We start from the raw sequence: 25,973 nt of genomic DNA, 5'->3' as shown, positions 1-25,973 counted from the left end.
GAATTGTCATGTCAAAGGTGTCTGGATTAAAGTATTAAACTGTGTTATATTTCAAGGAGCCATTCCATTGCATATATTGAAGACAACATGAGAATCATTATTAATTACACAGTTTGCTTCAGAGTCTGAAAACATAAATCGCTCGTAATTTCTCAGCTACTCTTATTTTGAAAGGTTTTTCTTCGCTATTTTGATACAAGTATAGAATCCCTATTTCAGGTTTTATAAGAATAATTATCAAATAAAATGTGTCAATGGACACATTCAAAACCTGACATGACACAAAATTCAACACGAGAGCATACAGATTTTACATACAAGATGTCGAGAATGGGAGGACTATGTCGTCGGTATGAGAGCCAATATTTGATTTCTAATGATTCCCATGCATTTCTGAATCTCTGCATAAATTGGAAGATTCTGTGAACAACATGGTTGCAAACTTGTAACAGCTGAATCTAGTACCTGTGCAACATCTCCGGGAGGGAACTGTCGTTCTGTACATTTCTGCATTTTTTTTTATGAAGACAATAAGAGTTGGTTATATTATGCGCATAGTTTTGAATCTAACAGCCAAAATCATAAATTTGTTTCACAAAAATACACTCAAAGAGGAACAAAAAACGAATATCAAAGCCAGACAAATAAATTAGAAAATTCTGCGAGGAACGATGACTTTTATCAGCTACTCAAATATAATAAATGATTAAGTAATTATATTTGAACTGATCCAACGAGAATATAAGTAAGCACATCTTGGTCCGACTTGAATAAATTACAGTTTCTCTATTTCTTTACATTTTAGCTTCGTGATCGTGAGTGTGAATATTGATAACAAATTGTTACATCCAACGGTTGAATACTCCAGATAACTGATGTAATAGGTCAATACAGCAGGAAATACCTTACAAAGAAACAGAACTGATGTGCAAGACTGCAAGGTTGGGGGTAATCACTAACATGATAAAGTTGAAGACCCCAACTCTTTGGTTTTGAAATTTGAATATTTATATTAAGATCTATCCACATAAAATGTTAAATCTTGCCAAAAACGAAAAAAGAAAAGAAAAGAAAATTAAGTTAGGACCAATAATAAAGTTTACCTGAATCATGAGAAAGGTAGCTACACAATTTGCAATTAGTTCTGAAGGAATTTGTGCCGCATTTTCATCAGACAAATTGTTCAACTTAGAATCGGGTGCATGATTATTCACCAATGGGTTTGATGTGCAGGTGTTAAGCTGATCCTGAACCCGTGAAGTAAGAGTGCCGTGAACTGAATCTACGGGGTAGAAGACGTGGAAGGGCACCTAATTCATCCACTGAAAGCCTATTTTACAAAATCCATGGCATCCTCAATCTTCTCAATGCCATTTCCTCCACTTTTCAAAGATGACATTGCCTGAAATGGTTAATGCGGTCAGAATAAGTGCACTGTATTAGAGCTAAGAAGGTTAGGTGACAACCTGATAGGATGATTATCAATTTTCTGGATATTAAATTAATAATTCTATTGATCAAGAACTAATCATTGCCATGTAACAGACATCTTTAGAAACTTTTCTCTTTAAGCGGCCAAATCAGGTCCTCACTCAGTGCTACAGCACCTCCAACCCAAGGAAAAAAAAAAAAAAAAAAAACACTTGAGACGCGCTAAATACCTGACCTACGTTTGTCATGTAGTTAAGAAGGAAAATGGCTTCACTAGTGGGTCAAACATTTGGCCACAATGGAGGTGGAGACCCACAAGTAAGGTAGAGGTAAATCTGATTTGTGTGTGATAGTTAAATTTTTACATATGTACCCTTGAAATACTTCTTTGGAAAACCAACATCTCCAAAAAAAAAAAAAAAAAAAAAAAAAAAAAAAGAAAGAAAAAAGAAGATGAAGAGAAGAAAGCAGAGATAAAAGCAGGGTTCACTTCCTTTTTTTTTTTTTTTTTTCCTCATAAGAAACAATATAACTATATATTAAAGAAGAGATTGAGGAAGTACATCTGTAGACTAGAGATCCACAAAGATATCGAAAAAAAAAAAAACGAAGGGAACAAATCTACACAAGACAGTGACTAATGCTTCCTTCCCTGTGTGAAAACAAAGCAAACTATGCAAGGGTTCACTTGAAATACTAAAAATAGAAAAAAGAGAAGATTACAAAACTGAAAGAACTATTAGTCTATAAAGTGTTTCAAGCATAACAGATGTCTATAAGGAGCCAATGAGGACGGAAATAGAGTTATGTGGGCTTTCTTACCTGCACAGCAGCATCAACCATTTTCTGGGCTTTAGTTCTTGAACTTTCAACAATTTCAGCCACATGAGACCCAGATTCTTGGGTTTGGTATGCGGAGTAATCAAAAGAGCTTGAGTGGGCACTGGGGTCACCTAAGCTGGCCATGGGCTTTGACCATATAAGAGGGATGTTCCCTTGATATGTATTGCGCTGCCTCAAACAAAGGAGAGCAGAAGAAACCTGTATTGAAAAGAAAATCAAGTCAAGCAAGTGTTACGTTATTAGAGTAAAATGTTTCACGATAAAGGAAAGGGAAGAATCTCAAAAGTGGTCTGTGGATAATTCATGCCTGCTCATTGACTTCGTTTAGCTGTAAGATTATAGCAGCATATTGTTTCTTAAAAAGTTCTGAATCCTTAAAAGAGTTGTCACCATCCCTTTGGTTTTCCAACACCTCATCATTCATGCGCCTCAACTCAGACACCACAGCCTCCTACAAGATCAATATCATCCAGAACGTGAAATGATTTTTAGATGAACCTTTTAATAATACTATGGAAAACATAAGTTCAAAAAAAGAAAAAAGGTGTGGAGAGTGGGGGTATATAGTATAGAATACAACCCATATCAAACAAATAACTACAATCTAGACACCTTCTTCCCCAAAATTACATATCATGAAACTAGAGCACCATTAGAATTGTTTCAAAGACCTCTGGTCATTCTAAAAAAAGAAGCAACCAGGAAGGTTTTTGTGCAGCAGCTATAAAACCCTACAAGATGGATATTCTCTGGGATGATATGTTAAAATTATAAAGCCTCCAAGACAATGTAAAATTGAAACTTCAGGATAGCAGTACCATGAATTACTTAAAAGGTAGGGATAACATTTAGGAAAGAATGATACTTAAACAAGGACAAAAGAGACATATTTCTTGAATTACTTCTATACATATTAAAGAAGGATTCTGCCAGGGGAAAAAAATCTGAAGTTGGTGCATGACCAAACGCAAGATGCATACCTTTTTGTCAAGAACACGAGTCAATTCAGAAAGAGCTTGGACATCAGCTTGCTTCGCTTGGAACTGCACAGTAATAGAAGGCTGCAAGGCCGTATGCTGGGCATTAATAATTTCACCAGGCCCAACTTTAACCTGCATTTATAGCTTGATAAAATTCCCTGAGCAAAATAGTTTCCTCTTTTATAAGGTAAGCATGATTCTTTTTCTGGAAAATTATGGAATCTTAGCTCAAGCATGAGATTATAGAGCCATGAACACAGGTACTCAAAGAGAAAGAGGGAGGGGGGATTAGGGTTGGTATAATGTTTTACTTGGTTGAGCATATAAGAACAATTCCAGGAAACAAATACATAATTTAAAATTACTAGTTTTCAGAAAAGCGAAAGAACACCCTTTCTTTCATTCAAGTTACAGATTTTGATAATAGCCATATGATATATATTATCAAATTATGAACGGTTTGTGATTTACCTAATTTTATAAACGTACAACAAAAAATGATTCTAAAAACCACTTACCTTTTGCTGCTGTAATAAATTGTTGATGTGATAATTAGTCGAAGGGGACATATGAGATGGACCATTGGTGTTCTCCAGGTTCTCACATGGGGCGAATTTCATGTATCCTTCCATATTCCTTTCTCTTGGTTGCACATACATTTTGAGCTCATTGAGATTCTCAATAAATTTACCGAAGGCAACATTTTGTCTTGTAAGAGATGCAGGCATATTTTCAAATGGATTTAAAGGCATGCAATCGATATCCTGTCATGAACGAGGTATTATGCCATGAATAATACAAGAACCACTGAAAAGGGAGAGGGCAGAATATGGTAAGGAGCAATTTGTCTCAGGAGGCAACCATGTCTAATATTTGTAAGAAAAACAATAAACTAAAAATCTGACATGGGCCTCTAGAATTTCGTTTGGTGTTTTGCCATTTTTCCACAACTAGCTTCATTGTACAAGACAAATATCTCCATGGTGCCAATTATTTATGTCAAAGATGTTCACTTTTATTGAATAAGAATATAAATATTTAAAACCTTTTCAACAAAAACAAAACGAAGATATAAGGCATCATTAGAATTGCAAGAAAAAGATTTACCTTGACAAACTCAACCCCTAGATCACATCGGCCAAACTGAACCCTGTATTGACTGCGATCAACAGTTAGTACACTTCCATTATGAATCTCTCTTGTCCTTGGATGGAGAGCAATAATCTGTTGTCCAACAAATAAAGGTCGGGCTAAATCAGTGGGAAGTCCTTCCCTAGTACCAGCATGAAGTTCGGAATAATGATTTCTGACAGATTCCCTGTATTGATAAAGCTTCTCTCTTTCTTCCTTCAAGAATGGCTCAGCAAACCTCCGTGGCCTGCCAAGGGAACTGTGCCAACAAGAAAATCATAATGAAGACTTATAGCCAAAGTGTGTCAAGAAAGCATCAAAACTCAAGGATAAACTCCATACTGAAAAGCAGTTAAAAGGCTAATACCTCTTAATGACACCCCATTCAACACGAGTTAATCTTGGCACATGACTCAACCCTACATGATCTAAGTACTCGACAAACTCCCTTTTAGCAAACCATGGGTAATCAACTGAACTGTAGAACCACTCGAAAACACACCATCTCCGTACTAGGTACCAAGATAGGCAACCAGAAAGCTGATCCTGTATATATAATATACAAAATAAGACAAAATCAAGATTCAAGAAACTCTAATGAATTTGAGCAGTGAACCATATTGGACCTTTAGTTTTAATGTTTTCTCATTAAGAGAAGGAACTGCTTTATAAGATTGGCCATTTAAAAGATCCTCAGAAGACTTTGTATGTTTCTCGATCAGGAGTTTTTGTGGAGTATTCTTACGCCTGCTCCTGACTTTGGTGGGTACATTGATCTTGCTTGTTGATATAACTTGTGTGCTTGATGGACCTGAATTATTCAATTCCTTTCTCTGACCAGTACTTGAAGTACATTCAGGAGGTTTCACCAATTTTCCTTGTTTGGGTTGCACTGAACTGTGAGTGCGCTTACCTTTACTCACAAACTTCTTCAACTCATCTGTAGCCTAAAAATGTAAAAGGATAACATTGGAAAACAGGATAATAGGCCATAAATGACAAAGAAACAAAAAATTAACCATATTAGCATGAAGAGAAATGTAAACTCAACTACAATAGGCACATAAAAGTTATAAAGAACAAAATCGAATTGCAACAAACAGACCAGTCAATTAATAACACATTTCCAAATGGATAAAAAATAGCAATTCAAGGCTCATAATATGAGGAAAAAGAAATGAAGAAAGGAAAAATCAGCACAACTCTAAAACCTTGAACTTTCCCCATAAAGCAAACTAATGATAAATAGAAATGACATGTACTTTTATTTCTATCACCTAAAAGGAAAAACACAAGCATACAGTGCAAGCTTCATCAAATTTGTTTTGCTCCAAAATTATTCTCAATAGGAGCTAACAAAGTAAAGTTCCTCTGATAAATGCTTCCTCTTCTCTTAGCTTTATTAGTCTGCTGATAATTGGTCAATTTTCTTCTAACTTATACCAATGTTTCCTCAACCAGAATAGAAATTCACTGGACCAGCACTTCAAAATCCATTAAAATGTCAATACTTAAGAGTCAAAGTAGACATGAAATAGCAGACAGCCAGTATTTTCATATGATTTGATTAGGCCATTACTTGGTGATTTGATCAAAAGCATAGTCAATATCAAGTGTTAAGAATGTAGTCAATCTCACTTTATAAGGCATAATTGTGTCCCAATCCGTAAAAAGCAACTTAAATGACGTAAGGGGGCACTGACCTTGTACACTTCACTACTTCAGCACAGTTAAACTTCAGAATTGAATAACATGGATAAATATTTTGCATGAATATCACATTATCTATTCATTAATTTATAATTATATGAGATGCATGAAATTAGAGAAAAGCCATCAATTTGGCAAAAGAACAGACAAGAGACCAGCCAGTAATTTTTTAACAGAAAGAAATTACGCACCTCAATTTTCTGAGATTTGTCCAAATGAGAATCAGTATTATCTTCAGGTTTTGGAATCTGTGCCCAGAAAGCAACTTGCATATGGTCATTAGCGTATGAGATGAACTAGAAAGAATATATGGATTTTGATCAGCAAATAAAGGAAAATGCAGACAAAAAACTTACATCCATCCTTAGCTTAAATGGCAAGAACTTTTGTCTCTTTGTACGGCTTCCAGCATTTGTCCGATGATTTCCCTCCTCTGCTTCTGGTACACCACTATTGTTATCAGTGCGATATTTTCCCAGCTTAGATGTTTTACAGGCAGTGACTTTAGCTCCCGGACTTGAATGATACCCCTTCAACTTAGACTCGTCAATAGGCTTGTCTTCCTTTAACTGAATAGATGACTCTTAAGACAGATAAAAACAAAAGATTAAATCTTGACCAGAAGAAACTCAACTGAAAATAAAATCATAAATTCATTAACACCACCCAGAATTCCACTGGGAATCTGTCAAACTAGCTATAAGGCAGGAAAAAAGATAATGCAAAGAATGATTATACCATTGATATCTTACCAGTGTCAACAGTTGTTTCTGGCATCATCAATGACAGATCTGCCAATGTTTGCAGGGCGTCGAAGGCAGAGCCTTCATCTACAGAGTCAAAAGTATAAATACTATTAAGAGATAAACAGATGCTTCTACAGGAAGGAGACAGAGATAAGTCAAAGTTGAAGCTCAATGAAGCATACACAACTTCTCAAAAAGTCAGATACTATTAGTCATTCCAGTGAAATAGGAAACAATATCATTCAGGTCATGTATTAGTTATAAAAAAAATATTTAATGCCTCACAATATGCAGAAATAATGTCACTGACCAGGTCGTAAGTGCTCATTCAGTTCACAAAATTCAAGTCTACAGGGAAGCTCTAAGAATGATGTCATTTCCATCTTTTATATATACTTTCAAGCATAGAATGGAGAGAAAAAAGTGACTTCACCAACTTCCAAATTTTTCCCACCTAATTACTGCTTGACCCCTTGACAGATAATAGACAAAGAAGAAACTTCCTTCTTTAATGAAATCCAAAATGTCTCCAATGAGATCATTCTATGGGAAACAAAATGAGCTTCCTCTACTCAATATGACAGACACAGACAACATGGATATTCACTAGAACAAATAAAAAAAAAAGTCATATTCTATAACAATATAACCTTCTGAAGTAGGAAAAATAAGAAGGAAGAAAGTTACAGAGGTCACATAGAATTCACTGAATTCATTAAAGGAACTAAAAGCATCCAGAATTATAAATCACAGGAGAGACAAGGGCAGCCTGCCTGGAGGAGGGAGGAGATTTGGATCAGATGCAATCACTAACCTCTTTTAAACAAAACCTTTTTACTCCTCTTCCTTGAACCCTTATAAGTGGACCTTGAAATTTTTTCATCAATCTCAGTTCCAAATTTGCCCTTAACAGCACCCAATGTCTGTCCTTCTTCTGTCCCACTACAGGCTTCCTTTATGTCATCCAACTGATTGTTTACACTTTCTTCTAATTTTGGCCTCTTGCTATGGCTTCTCTTTCCTTTTTGTTGACCTTTAAAAGTACCAGCACTTTCTGTGTCCATCAAATGACTTCTGTCCCGAGCATAGTATCCATTATCAGCTTCTGTGCTCCCTAAGCTTAATTCACAACCATCCTCATCCATTTCACTACCACGAAGCTTGGAGCTGGTCATTTCTGATTCATCATGCTAAACACAGTACTGAGCTAATTAATATCATTAACATGATTTTAGAAAAGGGAAAAAAAAAAAAAAAAAAAAAACCTATCATATAAGGAGAAATTACCATCCTAACATTATTCTGAACAGGTGATGGTGTTCCCCTTTTTCTTTTTGGTGTTTGAGAAACTTGAGGAGAACCACCTCTTTGAGAAGCCTCTGTCAATGCTAATGCTATCTCATGAGCAACATCATCATCAATAGTACCTACCCTTGGTTTCAGTCCCTGCCTAATTGGTGAAAGATACTTCTCCGTATTATCTTTGTCATAAGAATATGAAACAGGGACACGAGGAGTCCTTTTTGCAACAGCACGAGGCCTACTTCCTAGAACAAATTGAAAATGCAAAGAAAATAAAGTGTTAGTAGCACTTCAAAAGTGGTAAATAAGGGGGAAAATACCCTTTTAAAACCTAATGGAGAAGAACAGTAAATGAGTAAATGGATACAAAGAACTCTTAACTTGAAGTCCTCAAACTTCAATTATATAAGAGCTACAGGTGAAAAACACACTAAGCAGGTTCCTTAGACTACGAACACATTACCAGTTTATAGCATGAGAGAAAGAGAAAGAGAGATTTGTAAGACAATCTTTCCTACCAGAACGCCTCTTCTTCAACAATGACAGGCATCCATAATTTGATGCAGCTGACTGGAATTGGAGAAGATCTGGAAATGGTTCATCTGATCCTTTTGTGGTGTGATTTTGAAATTTTCCACCAGCACGCTTCTGCGATTTTTGAGATGCCCCTGTACCCTCATCACTTTCTTGTTCACTGTCACTTCCTTCCTGCCAGGTCACAAACTACTAATTTTAATTCCATATAGGTCATCCCTACAAGCTTATTGCACTGCCTAGATGCACCAAGCTATTTGATAGAGATAAAATAGAATAAATAATCAAATATGCATTCATGGACGCAGCAATAAATATCAGGACACTGAATTTAAAGCAAAAACCACCATCACAAAATCACATGAGCACTTTGGTAAGCACGATAATAATTTAGACAAAAAAAAAAAAAAATGGGAGAGAGGGAGAAGTGGTAGATTTTCACGGGAGAAAGAGCTTCAGGCAGACAATAAATGATAGCACTTCACAACTTTATCAATTTTAAAATTGTATACTTGGTTGTAGTTTACAACTCAATCAAATGTATCATCAGGTACTTAATATGCTCCACTTTGATTGATACACCACAGACAGATGGCAAGCAAGAGAGAGGGAGGGAAAATGTAGAAAGAGAGAACACCAAATCCAGTTGAAGTCAAATTAATTTTTACTAAAAAGAGATTCCGTCACTCTTTTTGTCTATGACTTTTTTTATCCCTTTTTTCCCCTCTTTAGTGAATTTTATTCACCACGTAAAGCAAATCACCTTGATTTCCTCTCAAAGTTTAGGAATCACCCACGCTGTTTACATGTCCATGTCAGATTCCTGGCCAGTCAACCAGGCAAAAGTAGGAGGAGCTGATTATTTCCTTATGTCAATTTAAAACATCAGTAAATACCTTCACATGGAGAGATAGAAATATATATATAGAAGATAAGTCCGGAGGCTCATACGAAAAAATGGTGTGGTAGATTCATATTTCCTTCTAATATGTTTACATGAATATGCTTGGATGTCTGTGTAGCAAAAAAATATTTCTTATCGACAATTGAAAATCCTCTATTTTTCATCACGGTAGGTGCCCGTATTTGTTGCAAAAATTATTTCTTGTTAACTAATCTCCTTGCTCGTGCTGTACTTGCAGCAACAATAAAGCAACTGTTTTGATTTCCGCATAGAATGCAAGCCAACTTTGAGCAACTAGCACAGAATATCTTACGCTGAGATCTATATGACAGTTTACACAACCCAGATGGATTAAATCTCAATCTCACCAGAATACCGTAATGATCAGTCATCATCGCTATTAATCCGACTACTGAAGCAGTGCCATCTGGAAGAGATAAGTAAGCCTGAAAGACAAACAAAAGCAATGACGGAAATCAATTTCTTTATTTTTTCAGTTCTGTTCGAAACATCAAAAAATTAGAGTTCTTTTTAAAAATAAAAAATAAAAAATCCATACAAACATGCATACTAGTATACAGATCTATGCCACTCAAATAAAACTGATCAAGTTCAATATGTGCTTCATAAACCCAAAACCACAAAAACTGGCTTGAGTTTTAAATACATTAGGTGATTCCAATCTAATCCAATTTCAAATGTGCAGTTCCTCTGAAGCAGTATCTTTTAGAAGATAATTTTGTACAGTGCATCCAGCCAAAGTGAAGCAGTATCTTTATAGAAAATTACTGCACAACAGCAAACAACATTATTTCACTTGCTTTAAGCTAACCAAACTAAAATAGTGGTTGGCCCGTTGGAATGTGGAAACACAATTTAAATTTGTAGGAGCAATCCCTAGGAATGTACAAAGAAAAGTGATGCCTCAGACTAAGCAAAACAATGCAAAAAGGTACTACGTTGAATTTATACATGGTAAAATCAAAGAAAAAAATTTAGAAGCTTTACAAAATAAAGAAATTGAAATAAGTTAAAGGTTATAATCAGGTAAAATAAGACCATGCTTACCCTATTCATAGTGAAAAGTGCTTCAACCATTTCCACAGACCGGTTACGCACTGCAGCAGCTACCTATAGATTCAAATGAGATAAAAACTAAAAGAAGTTGTAGGGTGTCACAGAAAATAAATGCATTGTTCCATAGCAGATATAGAATTGATCCAAATAGTACAGTAAAGCAATAGTATTAAGTTTTACACATGAAGTCACAAGCCTGTTCTGACAAAGTTCTTAGTAACATTATTTGCATTTATTAACTCATATCAGCCATGGAAACCAAGTAATGATGGCACTTGACCTAGTAATTTATATTCCATAAAATCACTGCACCATAATTCAAATGTGCAAGCTGGAACTAACCTTTTTGCAGTCTTTTCCATATTTACGATAGGCTTCATAGAAACGCTCAAGTTCTTCCTTGCTCCATTGTGGCCCTAACATGTCGGATAGCTTCCTCTTCTGAATACGGTAATAAATAATTGTAAAACTAAAAACTGAGTCCATGACCAAACATTTTAGAAGTAAATATTATTGATTATATGTAAGGATCTTACTACACTAAAAAAAAAAGATCCTACTAATCAATTTATTCCAGGTTGCATGATCATAAATCTGAAACAACAATAAATTGATAAAACTTATATTAGGGTATATGCTAAAATGGAAATTCTTCACAGTGGGTTTAAAACATTCAATTGCATCTCTATTAATGGATACTAAAAGAATCAACAATAAAAAGAAAATTTGGTAGGAGTAGAGAAGGGTGGGTTAATAGAACTCGGTAGTTAAGAGCTTACGTAAAAACATGATTATTCTAGAGTAAGAAAATTATTATATATGAAAGTTAATAATTAAAAACATGAAAGATAGTGTTATCTTAAAAAACTATGGCATCAAGGAAGAAACAGAATAGAAAGATAGCAGTTTCTGCTGATAAATGACAAGAGATTACTATGGTTTACAATTTTAAAAGGAAATCTGTCATATAATTCATAATTTTTGAAATAACATCATTGTACTTCTTTTAATGGAGCATCAACATATGATTTATTATATTATTGCATCCCATATATGAATTATAGATAAGATCCAATAAGTGCCTATTTCACTTGGGCTATAATTCTTGCAATTTTAACTATTTCCATATAATAGTTAACTTGATCCTATGAATAAATTTACCACATTACTAGTTACAAAATGCAAACTCAGTAGGTACATTACCATATCTGTCATATTGTAGGAAATTTAAAGAGTCGATATATGATTTTATCCTCATAAAGAATATAGATTTCTACTGTAAACGATATACTTCCAAAACAATTGGAGAAGGAGAAAGCAAGTTCCAAGGAGTTCGGGAAAAGAAGAACTAAATCAAGATTAAACCCCATCCCAACAGATTATTAATTGTTTAATATGTGGAACCAAACTATGAAAGAAGCAAATTTAAATATATTTATATCCAAGATTAGAAGTCAAACAAATGGGATTTCAATTACTACTTAAACATGAAAATAATTGGAACATTATTAGTCATTTGAATTAAACAACACAAAAGAAAACTCCATTTATTTTGACAGATTTTGAATGGAACTAGCCTCTGAACAAAGCCAGAACTCACCCGCTGCCCACTTTTGTCAGCATTTTCGCCTTTTTTCTTGGACGCGACTTCACTAGCATATGAATGCCGCTTATTTACACTTTTAGATTTTCTTGTCGGGGCCATAAATGACTACCTCAATAGTCTGAAACCTACCAAAAAACAAGAGACCAGTTAGCCAATTATTATCCTTCACAAAACTCCAGATCCAATATATATAAAAAGAACCCTTAACCATGATCACTTGATAAATTTCAGCATAATCTCATTCCCCCATCCCCAAATATACACACACCTTAGAAACACGTGCCTAAATTGGACATAAAAATAAGCATAGTAAGATCAATTAAAATTGGCAAAAAGGAGAACAGGTTTTTGATAAAATCCACAACAAAACACGTTAACGTCGAAATTTTCACAGCATCATAAACTTCATATGGAAACAAAAACAAAAGAAAACGAAATAATACAATCAAATCAGTTTCCAACTATTCAAAAATATAAACAACAATCTAACAAAAACACACAAGCTACTAAGCAACAAAGAGTTGGACAAAGATCAGCTTCGATACCTGAATGCTGAGAAACCAAGTAGGAAAGCAAAGAAAACACAATTTCAAAATCGCAAACAAATTAAACCTTCATTTCAACTTTAAAAACACCTCACAGTTGACAAATTTTAATTCCCCAGCCCTAATCGAGAGCAGAAGCAAAAGATCTGAAACAAAGAAGCGAACGAAGGAGATGCGAAGTTAGTAACTCGCCGATCAAAGAGAAGCTGATTGACGAGGCATTGGTGATGAGGCTGCGCCAACAAGAAGAAGAAGAAGAAGAAGAGAAGAGGCGAAAGCGAAGCGATCGAAGCACAGAAGCCGAGCAGTGAAGAAGATTAAGAGAAGATAATATTGGTTTGATTATAATAATTAAGATGAAGAAATTGAAATTGAAGAAGAAAAATTTGGGATATAACCGCGAAAACTTTAAAATAAAAAAAATTTGTGGCGAAAAAAGGAGTGTTTTAAGTGATTTTAGTTTTTTTTTTTTTTTTAAAGAATTCAAATTTAGCTTTTTGTATTTGATTATTATTGGGTGTTAAATGGATCATAGAATAAGTGGTGGGGTGTTCCTACTCGTGGCGTTCATTGTTCAATCTCAGCCGTTGGATTTTGATTTCTCGCCTCTGTGTATTATTATTAAAGTATTTATGGATTGTGACTTTTGATTTTAGGAGAAAATTTTCTTATCCTTTGTTGTTAATTATTTTTAATTTAATATTAAATGAAAACTAAAAAATAAATTGATATTTAGATATGTATAAAAATTTTACTACATGCTAATTCGATTTTTGTATTATGATATTTATAATTATCTCTTGTTCAATTTTTGTCATTATCCTAGTATTGGAATAATGTAATGAGTAAACGGCTTCTTCTTACCTAAGGTTTGGCGAAATGATAAGTTTCCATCCCTGGTTTCATAAATTTCAGAATCTCACCCTTAAAGTAACACCATTAGTGACCATGAGATTGTAACATATATGCAAATGATACTATTACTAAACTACCCTCCCATCTTCTTCTTCTTCATCTCACCAGCTCCAAATCCTCTTAAAGCCATGGCCACCATCGTCGTCGCCACCACCATCCCAAAACTCATCCTAATTCTTCCCAGAATCTATTTTCCCAGTATAAAATAGGGAATCTATTTTCTTTTTCCCAGAAAAACAGATTTGGTGTTAGTTGTGGGCGTGGCTTAGGAGTAGAGATGGGCGTTTGCCCCGACCCCACGGGGATTTGGCACAACCCAACTCGAATGGGGCGGGGAATCCCCACAAAATTCAGGGATAGGGTCGGGGATGGTCCTCAAAAAAATCCCTGCACCCGAGGACAGGCGGGGGGAGGGGATAGTGCAATCCCCGACCCGCCTCGCCTCGCTTTTTTGAGAATTTTATGTTTTTTTTTTTTTTGTCCCCTTTGTGAAATTGTATATAAAATTAGAGTTTAAATCATGGTTTTAAGTAATGTATCTAAATTTATAATATTTACTTTTATAATACTTTCTAATGTTTGTATTAAATTTATAGAAAAATAATTTGAACAAGGAAGTCAAATAATTAAATATATGTATTATTACTTTGTGAATTTCACCAAATAATAATACATGACCCAAAAATAAATTTGATTAGATTATTATAATTTATCAAACCAATATATTATGAGGTTTATGTCGCAATGGATGGTTTGAGTATAATATTAGGTTTATGTCACAGCCTGAAGGATGTTTATAGTTTATTGCTTTGAAATCAATGAGCATGTTCCAATTTTTGCCAAAAAATTGTTGTTATTCACTATATTCATATCAATTCTCAGCGAAATTTTCTCTTAGGTATTTATTTTATGAATTTTTGTAGATGAGACTATTTCAGTGGAATATTACAATGTCTCAGCAACATAAAGCATCAGAATGTGGAATCTAAATTCCTCTATTTAATACTATATAGAAAATGTGTCACTAACTTAGTAACGATTAAATTAGTTTATGGTGGTAGTTATGTATCGCTTTTTAAATCTTAATTTAAATTTTACAAGAAATTGTTGATTTTATATTTTCTCATCTTAAATTCAGTATTTTTAATGAATTAACTACTGAAATTAAGCAGTCAAATATAGTACCTACCAACGTGCTAGTTTCTCACAATTAAAATAATTTAATATTATTATCGTGAGAATATGCGGAAAGTTTTGATCTACACAAGGCAAAAATCCCACTGGGGGGAAATTCCCCGTGAAGCCTCGTTCATTGGGCTGGATCAGGACGGGGATGGGAGTGATTCCATCCCCACGGGCCAAGGACGGTCATAAGAAAAATGGGGACCCCGTCCCCCTCCGCGCCCATCCCTACTTAGGAGTGCAGAAATCCGATGATAGGGGGTCGCCGACGACCTAATTACACTCAACAATCAACCAAATAGAATAAGCAATTAGGAGCAGTGTTAATTGTGTTTGATTTGAGGTGAAAATTGGTGGTAGCAAGGCTTCCAAGTGCACAGCAGTCACGCAAGAATAGTTACGGCAGTCGATGAATAACGAGCTGGTGCTACCAAGGGGTTATAGGGATTTGATGAGGGTGGGGGGATGATGTCGGCGGTAGTGTCAGGTGGGGTGTTGGAACCTTCAATCGGCCGGAATCCGACTAGGGAACAGTAATCACGTGAAGCAAAAAGTTGTGGTGGCAGGCGATTTGCTAGATCAATAGGGTGGGGGATAGAAGGCGAGAAAGAGAGGTTCTGGAAGAAACGAAAATATTAAAATCTATTAAATGACCATTTTAGCCTTTATTTGTTAAAAGAAATGAACTATGTTAATTTAAGGGTGAGAATCTGAGATTTATGAAACCAGTGGTAGGAACTTGGCCTTTCACTAAACCTTAGGTAAGAACATGTTGTTTGCTCTAATGTAATCCACTCTTTCATAATTTGAGTTCCATTATTTATTTAATTGTTTTTTTTTTTTTTTCATTATACTTATATTTACGGTACTGCAAGTTTGTACCATAACAAAACTTGTCTACAAAAGGTCAATAGATTTTGACATTTTGTGTGGGAGGGTAATACTACCCTAACAAACAAATCTCATCAACATGTCAGCTAACGACTTTGACTAAACATAAATGGTCGTTCCTTCATAAAGAACAGTCGTTCCTTATGAAAAAACAATTCGGCCATTCTATATGAAGGAATGGTCATTCCTTCACAAGGAATAACTATTCCTTTATAAGAACGAGAATGGTCGTTCCTTAGAAAGGAAAGTATGAACAATCGTTTCTTGGGTCTCATCAAAATTAGTTTGTGTCTTAGGTGTGATGGAGCTGCCAACTCAGCTTCCATATCAGAGTTTGAGAGAGAAATTTGTAAGATTCGTTTGACAACTTATCTTATTCATGAGAGAAATTGATTTTTTAATTTTTTTTTACTTTTTGGGTGGGAAAATTACTTATGCCAAACCTTGGATGGGAAATTGTCATCCTCCCTTTCCAAAACCCAAAAAGTTCCATACAAAGAAGAGTTCACTTGAGTGAGTGTACATTAGCTCAAGGGTTTTGGCAGCTTATACAAAAATCAAAAGGTTTGCTCCACTAAAGAAGACAGCTTCTCTCAAGAATCGTAAGTTTGTTTTCTCTGAGTCCTTAATTCCAATTCTCATGTTATATTTTCTCTGCAAAACCATTTTCCATGTATCACCAACACACCAATTGCATTGTCTTCAAAACTACAAATCAATGTTATTTACAAAATAAGTCTCGACTACTTCAAATCTACACACATTTACTATTTCATACCTCATAAATTCATATGGGTTCTCTCAAGAACCTGCTTCATCTATCTCCCAATGTGTTAAATTTAAATCCCCAGAAAGACCCGACTCTGTCATTGCCATGTTCAACTGCCTTTGTTTCTCTAAACCACAAATTTTAGACCTCATCAAAAGAGAGCCCAAATTACTTTTGGCTAATCCTGAGAAAACCCTTTTGCCAAAACTAAATTATTATTACTCAGTAGGCTTCTAAAAGACAGATGTTGCTTGAATATTTTCCATATGCCCTCGTATATAAAATAGAAGCTTAGAAAAGTTTATAATCCCTACTTTTAATGACCTTAGTAATCTGCTTCAATCTAGAGAGAAGGCCATTATTATTGTTAAACGCAATATGCGTTTTCTCTGCGGGGATATAAACTTTTATATTGCTCCTCATATCGATATTTAGCGAAGCTATGGTGTGCCTGATTCAAATATATGCACATTACTGTATATCTTGCCTTGTGTTTTTACAATAGGGACGAGAGTTTTTTTAAATGTTGTGGAGGTAGTAAAGGAAATGGGTATCAATCCTTCGAGATCACAGTTTATTGTAGCTGATGCTGTGAAAATGATAATCCACAAATCCCTTTGGGAAAAGAAACTCAAATTTTATAAGATGTGGGGTTTGTCGGAGGAAGAGATTTTGGCAGCATTTCAAAAGTATCCATTTTTATGTTTACATCTGAGCATAAGGTATGGCAGTGATGGACTTTTTTGCGAAAAAGAAGGTTTTGGAGCCTGCCGTTATAGCAAGACACCCAAATCTTATTAATCTGAGCTTGGAGAAGAAGATGTAGAGAATCAAGTCAGTGTAACGAAATTAAAGGCTGAAGATATTGAAGATCAGAATATTGAGATATGCAGCAACGGTAATCACCAAAATCACAGCAGCAGATTTGGTGAACTCTCAACAACAAATCAAGAGCCTAACAAATGAGGAAGATTTGATCCTACGTTTCTATTATAAGATTGTATAGCTGTAATCTTTTAATTTTAATTATTCACGTAAATGTAGGCATCCGTTGTAAATGCTCTTTTATATATAGTTGTACAGTTTATACCATACTTAATGAAAAACAGAGGAATCAGTTCTCGCATACTCTCCTTTTCAATTCTTTTACATGGTATCAATATAGCCATCAAAAGACCAACGTCTAAATGTCTTTCTCCAATCCTAAAACCCAATCTCCCTCCATTGTCTCCATGCCTAATATTTCTACTATCAAACTAAGCCAAGATAATTATCTACTTTGGAAAGCCCAAATGGTACCATATTTTCGAGGTCAGGACCTCTTTGGTTACCTTGACGGAACCACAAAAAAACCACCAAAAACAATTTTCGTGTCCCACCCTGAAGCCAATGTTGTTTCTGAGAGACTCAATCCTGCTTACTCTCAATGGGTCAAGCAGGACAACCTCATCCTTAGTACTCTCATGTCCTCTCTTACCAAAAGAGTGCTTGCTCAGGTTGTTAATTATACAACCTCCCATGTTGTCTAGTGTGCATTAGATGAAACTTTCTCCTCAAAATCTCGTGTGCACATTGTTCAAATCCGCACACAATTGGTCATTGCAACTAAAGGCAATAAATCTGCCACAGAATATTTCCACTTCATCAAGGGACTAGCGGATGAGCTAGCGATCGCAGGACATCCAATGACACTAGATGATACTATCACCTATATTCTTGCAGGTTTCGTGGCTTCAATTTTCACTCGCACAGTTTCATGGCTTCAATTTCCGCTCGCACAGATAGTGTGACACTCGAGAAAATTTATTCTCTCTTATTAACCACAAAAGCACGTCTTTCTCGACACCAACTCACTCCAGCAATTCAATAACCTTTTGCTAACATTGCTCAACGCCAATCACAACCATTTGCACGGAGTGGCCGTGGTGGCTCTCGAGGAAAGGGGCGAGGCAATCGTGGTGGCTTTCACTCTGCCAACTGAAACACTGATCATCCCTCTATTATTTGTCAGGTTTGTGGTAAGCCTGGACACTCAGCTCGTAAATGTTATCACAGATTTGATCTTTTTTATCAGGATGCTCCAAAAGATACGCCAGGCAAGCTATGGTTGCTGTGAATAATGGCAATCCTACCAATTGGGAGACTGAATGGCATGCGGATACGGGTGCAACCCATCACCTGACAAATAATGCTTCCAATCTGAACCAACAGAACAATGAATATAATGGTTTAGATACTGTTCAAGTAGGAAATGGTCAAGGTTTGCATATCTCTAAAACTGGTTCTTCTAAATTCAAAACTACCTCATCCACCTTTGTTCTTAATCAAGTCCTTTTAGTTCCTGAGATTCAAAAGAATTTGATATTTGTTCAACAATTTTGCATTGACAATAACGTTTATTTTGAATTTCACGCTCACTTCTTTCTTGTGAAGGATTATTTGGGGAAGGTCCTTCATCAAGGACATCTTAGTGATGGCCTCTACACGTTCACCACCAAAACAAGCACACTCTAGTATTCAAGTTTCATTTCATAATTGGCATCGTAGACTTGGTCATGCCTCTAGTCCCGTCGTCCACAAAGTTCTTTCCACTTTCAACTTTCCAATAGAGAAAAATAAATTACACACTATGTGCCCTGATTGCCAAATGGCTAAAAGCCATAACTTGCCTTTTAAGCTATCTATGTTTGTTTCTTCAAAGCCTTTAGATTTACTTTTTACTGATGTATGGGGACTTGCTTCCGTTGCTTCCACCATTGGTGCTAAATATTATGTGAGTTTTCTAGATGATTATTCCAAATTTATTTGGTTATTTCCTTTTAAACTCAAATCAGATGTTGAGCAAGTTTTTCTTAATTTCCAAAAATATGTGGAAAATCATTTTGAAAGGAAAATGAAAGCCATCCAATCGATTGGGGTGGCAAAAATAGGCGGTTAAACACATACTTTACAAACAATGGCATTAACCATCGCCTAGGTTGCCCACATACGCATCAACAAAACGGTTCTATTGAGAGAAAACATCAACACGTTGTCGAAGTTGGCCTAAGCATGTTGGCACATTCCAATCTCCTAATGATATATTAGGAAGATGCCTTCCAAACTGCAACTTATGTGATAAATAGGCTTCCAACGCATGTTTTAAACCAAAAATCACCATTTGAGATGTTGTATAACCGTGCTCCAGATTACTCTTTTATGCGTGTGTTCGACTGTGCATGTTGGCCTAACTTAAGGTTTACAATCAACATAAGCTCAATTTCCGTTCCAAAACATGCATTTTCATTGGCTATAGTCTTTGTCATCAAGGGTACAAGTGTCTTCATCTCTCTACTGGTAAGGTCTATGTCTCAAGACATGTCATTTTCGATGAATGCCTTTTTCCTTACACTTTTGAAAATAAAAACCAAAGCCTCGCTCATCAACCTTCCAACTCTGTCATGCTTCCCCTGCTATTAATTCTTCCCTATCAACAAGTTTTAGTGATTTGCAATCTAACCCAATTTCCACAAGAATCGAATATGCACCATTATGTTTAATTTCTACAAGAACAGGTCATGGAACATTTACCCAGCCAGCAACTAATGCAATCGACTCTGTTGATGCCCTACACGATAATACACAACCTCCTCCTACAAACACTCATTCCATGGTCACCAGATCAAAGAATCATATCCATAAGCCTAGGCAACAATCTGATGGCTGCATTCGCTACCCTTTATTGAGAGCTTTGATACCAGAAACATCACCTCTAGCAACGGAACCAACCTCTTACACTGAGGCCTCTAAATCCGTCCACTGGTGAGATGCTATGAATAAAGAATTCACTTCACTACTACAAAATGGTACTTGGTCTTTGGTGCCACCATCAAATAACACCAATGTTGTGGGCTGCCGTTGGGTGTTTAAAATTAAAAAAAGGCGGATGGAACCATTGAATGTTATAAAGTACGACTAGTCGCCAAATGATTCCATCAACAAGAAGGAGTTGATTTTTCTGAAACATTTCAGTCCAGTCATCAAACGTACCACTATTCGGTTAGTGATTTCTCTTGCTGTGTCTTATAATTGGTCTATAAAGCAATTGGATGTACAAAATGCATTCTTGCATGGCGATTTAAAAAAGGATGTGTTCATGTTACAACCCCAAGGATATATTCATCCACAATATCCACATCATGTGTGTAAACTACACAAGTCACTTTATGGATTGCTGTAAGCTCCAAGAGCATGGTTCTCAAAGCTCTCGGATAAACTCAAGTCTTTGGGTTTTCATGAAAGTAAAGCTGATTCGTCTTTATTTATTCTTCGGAAACCAGCTATTATTATTTATAAACTTATATATGTGGATGATATTTTGATAACGGGCTCAAGTTCAAATGCAATCACTCGCTTGATTGATTGCTTGAAGAATACCTTTGATGTCAAAGACTTGGGTGCACTAAATTTCTTTCTTGGTGTTGAGGCACTTCGGTGTCTAGATGGCATTTACCTCACTCAACGAAAGTATATTGCTGATTTACTTAAACGGAGCAATATGGACAAAGCCAAGCCTTGCACAAGTCCCATGGTCTCTAGTTGTCATCTTACTTCCAATGATAGACAGCCCTTTGAAGATATAAGTCTCTACCAAAGCATCGTAGGTAGCCTGGAATATCTATCCTTCACAAGGGCTGATTTAGCCTTTATGGTACACAAAGTCAGTAAATTTATGCATCGACCTCTTGATACACATTGGATGGCAGTCAAGCGCATATTGCGCTGTCTTAAACACTCGGTGTCTACTGGTTTATACATCACCAACACTGCTGATATGAGGTTGCAAGCTTACTCATATTCTGATTGGGCGGCTGATAAAGACGACCACCGCTCAGTTGGTGCCTTCTGTGTCTATATGGGCTCTAATTTAATCTCTTGGTGCTGCAAACAGCAGCCCACAGTTGCTAGAAGCAGTACTAAGGCAGAATACAAAGCGTTAGCAAATACAGCAACCGAGATCACTTGGATAAAATCTCTTCTATTTGAACTTGGTCTTCCTAAAAAACAACCACCGGTTCTTTGGTGTGATAATATTGGAGCTACTTACCTCACTTCAAATCCTGCATTTCATGCAAGAACGAAGCACATAGAAATTGATTTTCATTTTGTAAGAGACCAAGTGCTTAATAAACAATTGGAGGTTCATTTTATTTCAAGCCGCGATCAGTTAGCAGATGCACTTACCAAGCCATTACCTCCAATAAAGTTTAAAAACGTACAACACAATCTGCATGTTCGTGAACTACCCTCTAGATTGAGGGAGCGTGTAAAGAATCAAGTCAATGTAATGGAATTAAAGGCTGAAGATATTGAAGATTAGAATATTGAGATATGCAGCAACGGTAATGACCAAAATCACAGTAGCAGATTTGGTGAACTCTCTACAACAAATCAGGAGCCTAACAAATGAGGAAGATTCAATCCTATGTTTTTGTTATAAGATTGTATAACAGTAATTTTTTAATTTTAATTATTCACGTAAATGTAGGCATCTGTTGTAAATGCTCTTTTATATATAGCTATACAGTTTATACCATACTTAATGAAAAACAGAGGAATCAGTTCTCTCATACTCTCCTTTTCAATTCTTTTACAAAGGATTATACCCAGGGCTATAGTTATTCAATTTCTGTCATCAAAAGGTTTGGTTGAGAGGTAATATACTAAAATGTCGTCATTGTTCATTTATCTTGAAGAAAGTTTCCTGTAGAGATTTGTGAATTCTTATGATGAAACTCCCCAGCTGTTGAAGCTTTACAAAGAGAAGTTAGATCCTTCAAAGAGAGCAAAATCACCCGCATAAAGTGAGTGGGCTAAGAGTTGTATTTTTCAGGTGTGCAACCAAAATCGTTGGCATTTTTTAGGTGTTGATTGATCTTTACAAATGCTTTGTTTCCTATCTTTTAAGCTCCAGTCAGAGGAAGTAATTAGTCCTGATTAATTACAAAATCTTTGCAATATTGGTTTCCCTATTGTTATTTTCTCTTTTACTAAACTAGAAGCCAATAGGTGTTTCAATGTTTAACCTTATAAACTATAACATGCTACAAATCTCTGTCTTTGCCGAGTCCTGTTACAACTATGCTTCTTGTTTGTTTTCTTACTCTAACCCCAAATGAAGAAGATCCCAAAGAACAACTTTTGCTTAGCCTGCAAGACTAGTGTATGATGTTATTTCCTGCACGTAGATTCATTCTTTGGAGAAATTGTCTTTCTCTCCTTAAAAAGTTGTGCAAAAATGAAGCTCAGTGATGTAAGATATGAATGAATGTTAATCAATGTTGGTCATCTGTCTGTCATATATTTAAGGTGTACATGAACATTGAACAGTGTTTTGTTTCATGGGTCTCCAAGTGCCACCAGGAAGATGTATCTATGTTTTGGTACTGTGACATATGTACATGATGTATTAAGAAGATTGAACTGAAGGAAAATTTGTTGTTTTATCGTACTTTTGTTTCATGGTGCAAGAAAGAACTTCACTTAAGGTCTTCTCTTTTGATTTTGGTCAACCCTTCTATTCTTTTGAAGGATTCTTCCATTGTGAAGTGACAATGGCTCACTATCAGTGATGTAAGTCACAGTTACACACTAGCATGCACAAACCTTTAAAATGATGGTTTTCATTATTTTAAGATTGTAAGACAAACCCCAAACACTCTTAATATCTTGTTTGTTTCCCTAATTGTTTTGTTCATGACTGAAGCTTTCAACTCAATAATGTTTCCCTAATTGATGACAAGTGATTACTATTGTATTGATTGTCATCAATAACTCATAATACTCGCAAGATCCTCAGTAAATGTAAATGAACCGATAACAAAACATCATAATAGCATCTAAACTACTTGAAGAACATTTCATTGGGCGAAACGGGGGTGGTTTAGGGCGAAGAGGCCAGATCTATTCAATACTCCCCTTGCAAGCTACAAAATATTTTTTATTCTTTCATTTTCATTTCCATAGAATCTTGTCAAATAATTCCCACTGGTAATAGTACGTCAAGAGAATGTCAAGACTTAGTACCATAAAGGCATTCAAAAAACATGTAAAAACATAAAACTGTTGCATTTGGATGATTACAACATGTAAGCGACAACTTATTAATCTCAAACTCAACTCGACAAAGGCTGGCAAATCTAAAATCAGAAAAACTAAAGAGTGACCAACAGTCTCTTAGTTACAATGATAAAAATACATTATTGCACTTCACCTTGAGATGCTTTCTTAATGAGAAAGGAAGACATTTCCATTGAACCTTGAAATGTGTGTTTTTTGGAGACAGCTTTGAAGATTTAAGGTAAACAAAGCAAACTAGATACATGTAACCAAGAGTGAGCAAGATCGAATATTCTAGTGATACAAAATCATGCATCAAAATATCATGCTTTAGTCAAGAGACAAAGAACAACAGGAAAACAAAAATTGCAGAAAGGTGATCTTGTGTCTTCGAGATGACTGTAGTATTCAAGTGACAATTTTTATCTTCAAGTTGACTTGGGTTGACATACGAACTAACCAGACACAATAATTTCTAAATTTCACTAAAGTCATTAACTCATTGAGCTTCCTTTTCAAATGTTTTTCTAATGGGGAAGAAGTAAATAAGCATGTCTTCCAAAAACATCACATATATCAAGGAAATTAATGTCAACCAAAGGTAACTAGTCGCAGAGTTGTAACAAGACTAACAAAGCCAAAGATCACAGATTGATACATGATTACACATCACATTACAGAGCATGTGCTTTAGTCAAGAGACAACATGTCAAAACATGAAAACAGAAATTGCAAATAACTCATAACTACTCTGGACCAGAAGGCAATCTGAATACAAAGAATTTAAATGAATACATAGAAGTTAACTAGATCATCTAACACTATCATTCTGATGCCAACATATTACAAATGCTGCTTTCCTTTAACTTTGCCATCTTTGAAAGATCCAACTTCATTAACTGGGGCGCTTCGTCATAACGATTCACAAAACTCTGCAAGAAGGTTTCTTCAGGAATTTTAAACGATGTAACCGGGTTATAAGGATTATTCTTAAGCAAACCTGGGGATGACAGATACTAAAAAACTAAAGCAAAGGAATTATTCTCTTCTCCAAGCTAAGTGAAAGAAGATTATACTGCTTCAGAATGACAGAAGGCTCCCAACCCATTTTGTTCACAAAAAAGTATCACTGCCATTATTGTTAGTGTATATTAGTGTATGCCCTAGAAACCATTCGTGTTGTCGGTTTCAGAGAATTTTGTCTTGTATCTATATATATCATAAATAATAGAAGAAAGAGTTCTTCAATTCATATATGTAAATTGCTTCCTTTATTCAGTCATGCATTTAAAATAAAGTATGTATATGAATTGTCCAGATGATTCATTTAATAGGTAAATGAATTATCGAAAAAGGTTCCCTGCGGAAGCAATATAAATTTGGGCAACTATATTATACAGTAGGCATACCGGATGCTTCCGAAAGATATCATGAGTTGATATAAGTACGGATGACGATGATAGTCATGTCACTGGGGCATTGGTATGGATTAACGGTTGGTGAACTGTTTTTCGAACGTGACCGAATAACGACAAATCACTTGGAAAAGCATGTAGTCAATGATTTATCGTTTGGTTATATCAGTGCACGATGTAGTCCTTTGACCTGAGACATTGTAGTCGGATCCGATATGGATGCGTATGGTTCATACGGTGTATAAGTACGAGACTAATCATGTTTCGTACAATAAAGCCTATTTGGTCATGCGTTGTTCATATGCGGAAACGAACGATGGTCAAGAGGGGATCCATTGACTCGGAAATATAGGATCGGGAGTACCGCTGACTCCATCCGGATTCGAGTTCCTAGACGAACATCGATAAATGTCGGAAAACTGAATCTCTGGCCAGAGTCTATTATTAGTCATACAAAAGTAAGTTTGTGATGACAAGTTCCGGACATATTGATCGACAATTCGGTAGAAGATCGAGTTTAGGATTTTGACGTTCCATGAATCCATACTCGATTAGGATATCTCAATGGAGGGACTTTACCTGCATGGTACGTATGATCTGAAATGGGTTCGATGAAGTATTTCTTCATCGTGGTTTAGGGACTATGGCACATTGCTAGATGTTTACCATAGTCGTTGGGCCTCCGGACAGGTTTCCGGATTCATCCAGAACCGGCTCACGGCTAATCCACGGTGGACCTACATGGTCACACCAATAGCCTTGAGAAGTTAGAGAATGATGAGAGAGAGAAATGATTATCCGAAGAGGGCTAGCACCTTCCGAGGGTAATAACGGGATTTCTATAGTAATAGTTACATAGAAAACAATTTGTGACATTTTAAGGGTTAAAATGGT

General features: G+C 35.7%; 1 protein-coding gene across 1 annotated transcript; it reads right to left on the bottom strand.

The window, feature by feature from the left end:
* Nucleotides 1-33: 33 nt before the first annotated feature.
* Nucleotides 34-13,230, bottom strand: LOC116132765 (protein ALWAYS EARLY 3-like). The gene is given in 22 exon segments (XM_031418432.1): nucleotides 34-507; nucleotides 1,104-1,296; nucleotides 1,298-1,336; nucleotides 1,338-1,402; nucleotides 2,254-2,472; nucleotides 2,582-2,725; nucleotides 3,255-3,386; nucleotides 3,773-4,018; nucleotides 4,362-4,644; nucleotides 4,753-4,931; nucleotides 5,012-5,332; nucleotides 6,287-6,343; nucleotides 6,452-6,678; nucleotides 6,848-6,925; nucleotides 7,656-8,031; nucleotides 8,129-8,388; nucleotides 8,662-8,851; nucleotides 9,950-10,027; nucleotides 10,650-10,712; nucleotides 11,001-11,099; nucleotides 12,259-12,389; nucleotides 12,810-13,230. Coding segments are annotated over 21 exon segments (3,522 nt in total). The 5' UTR covers nucleotides 12,364-12,389; nucleotides 12,810-13,230; the 3' UTR covers nucleotides 34-339.
* Between the last annotated feature and the right edge of the window lie 12,743 nt (nucleotides 13,231-25,973).

Source organism: Pistacia vera, unplaced genomic scaffold (genome assembly GCF_008641045.1).
Source record: "Pistacia vera cultivar Batoury unplaced genomic scaffold, PisVer_v2 Contig260, whole genome shotgun sequence".
Taxonomy (NCBI): domain Eukaryota; kingdom Viridiplantae; phylum Streptophyta; class Magnoliopsida; order Sapindales; family Anacardiaceae; genus Pistacia; species Pistacia vera.
Note: the sequence above shows the minus strand (reverse complement) of the source record. Positions and strands in the feature narration are given on the sequence as shown.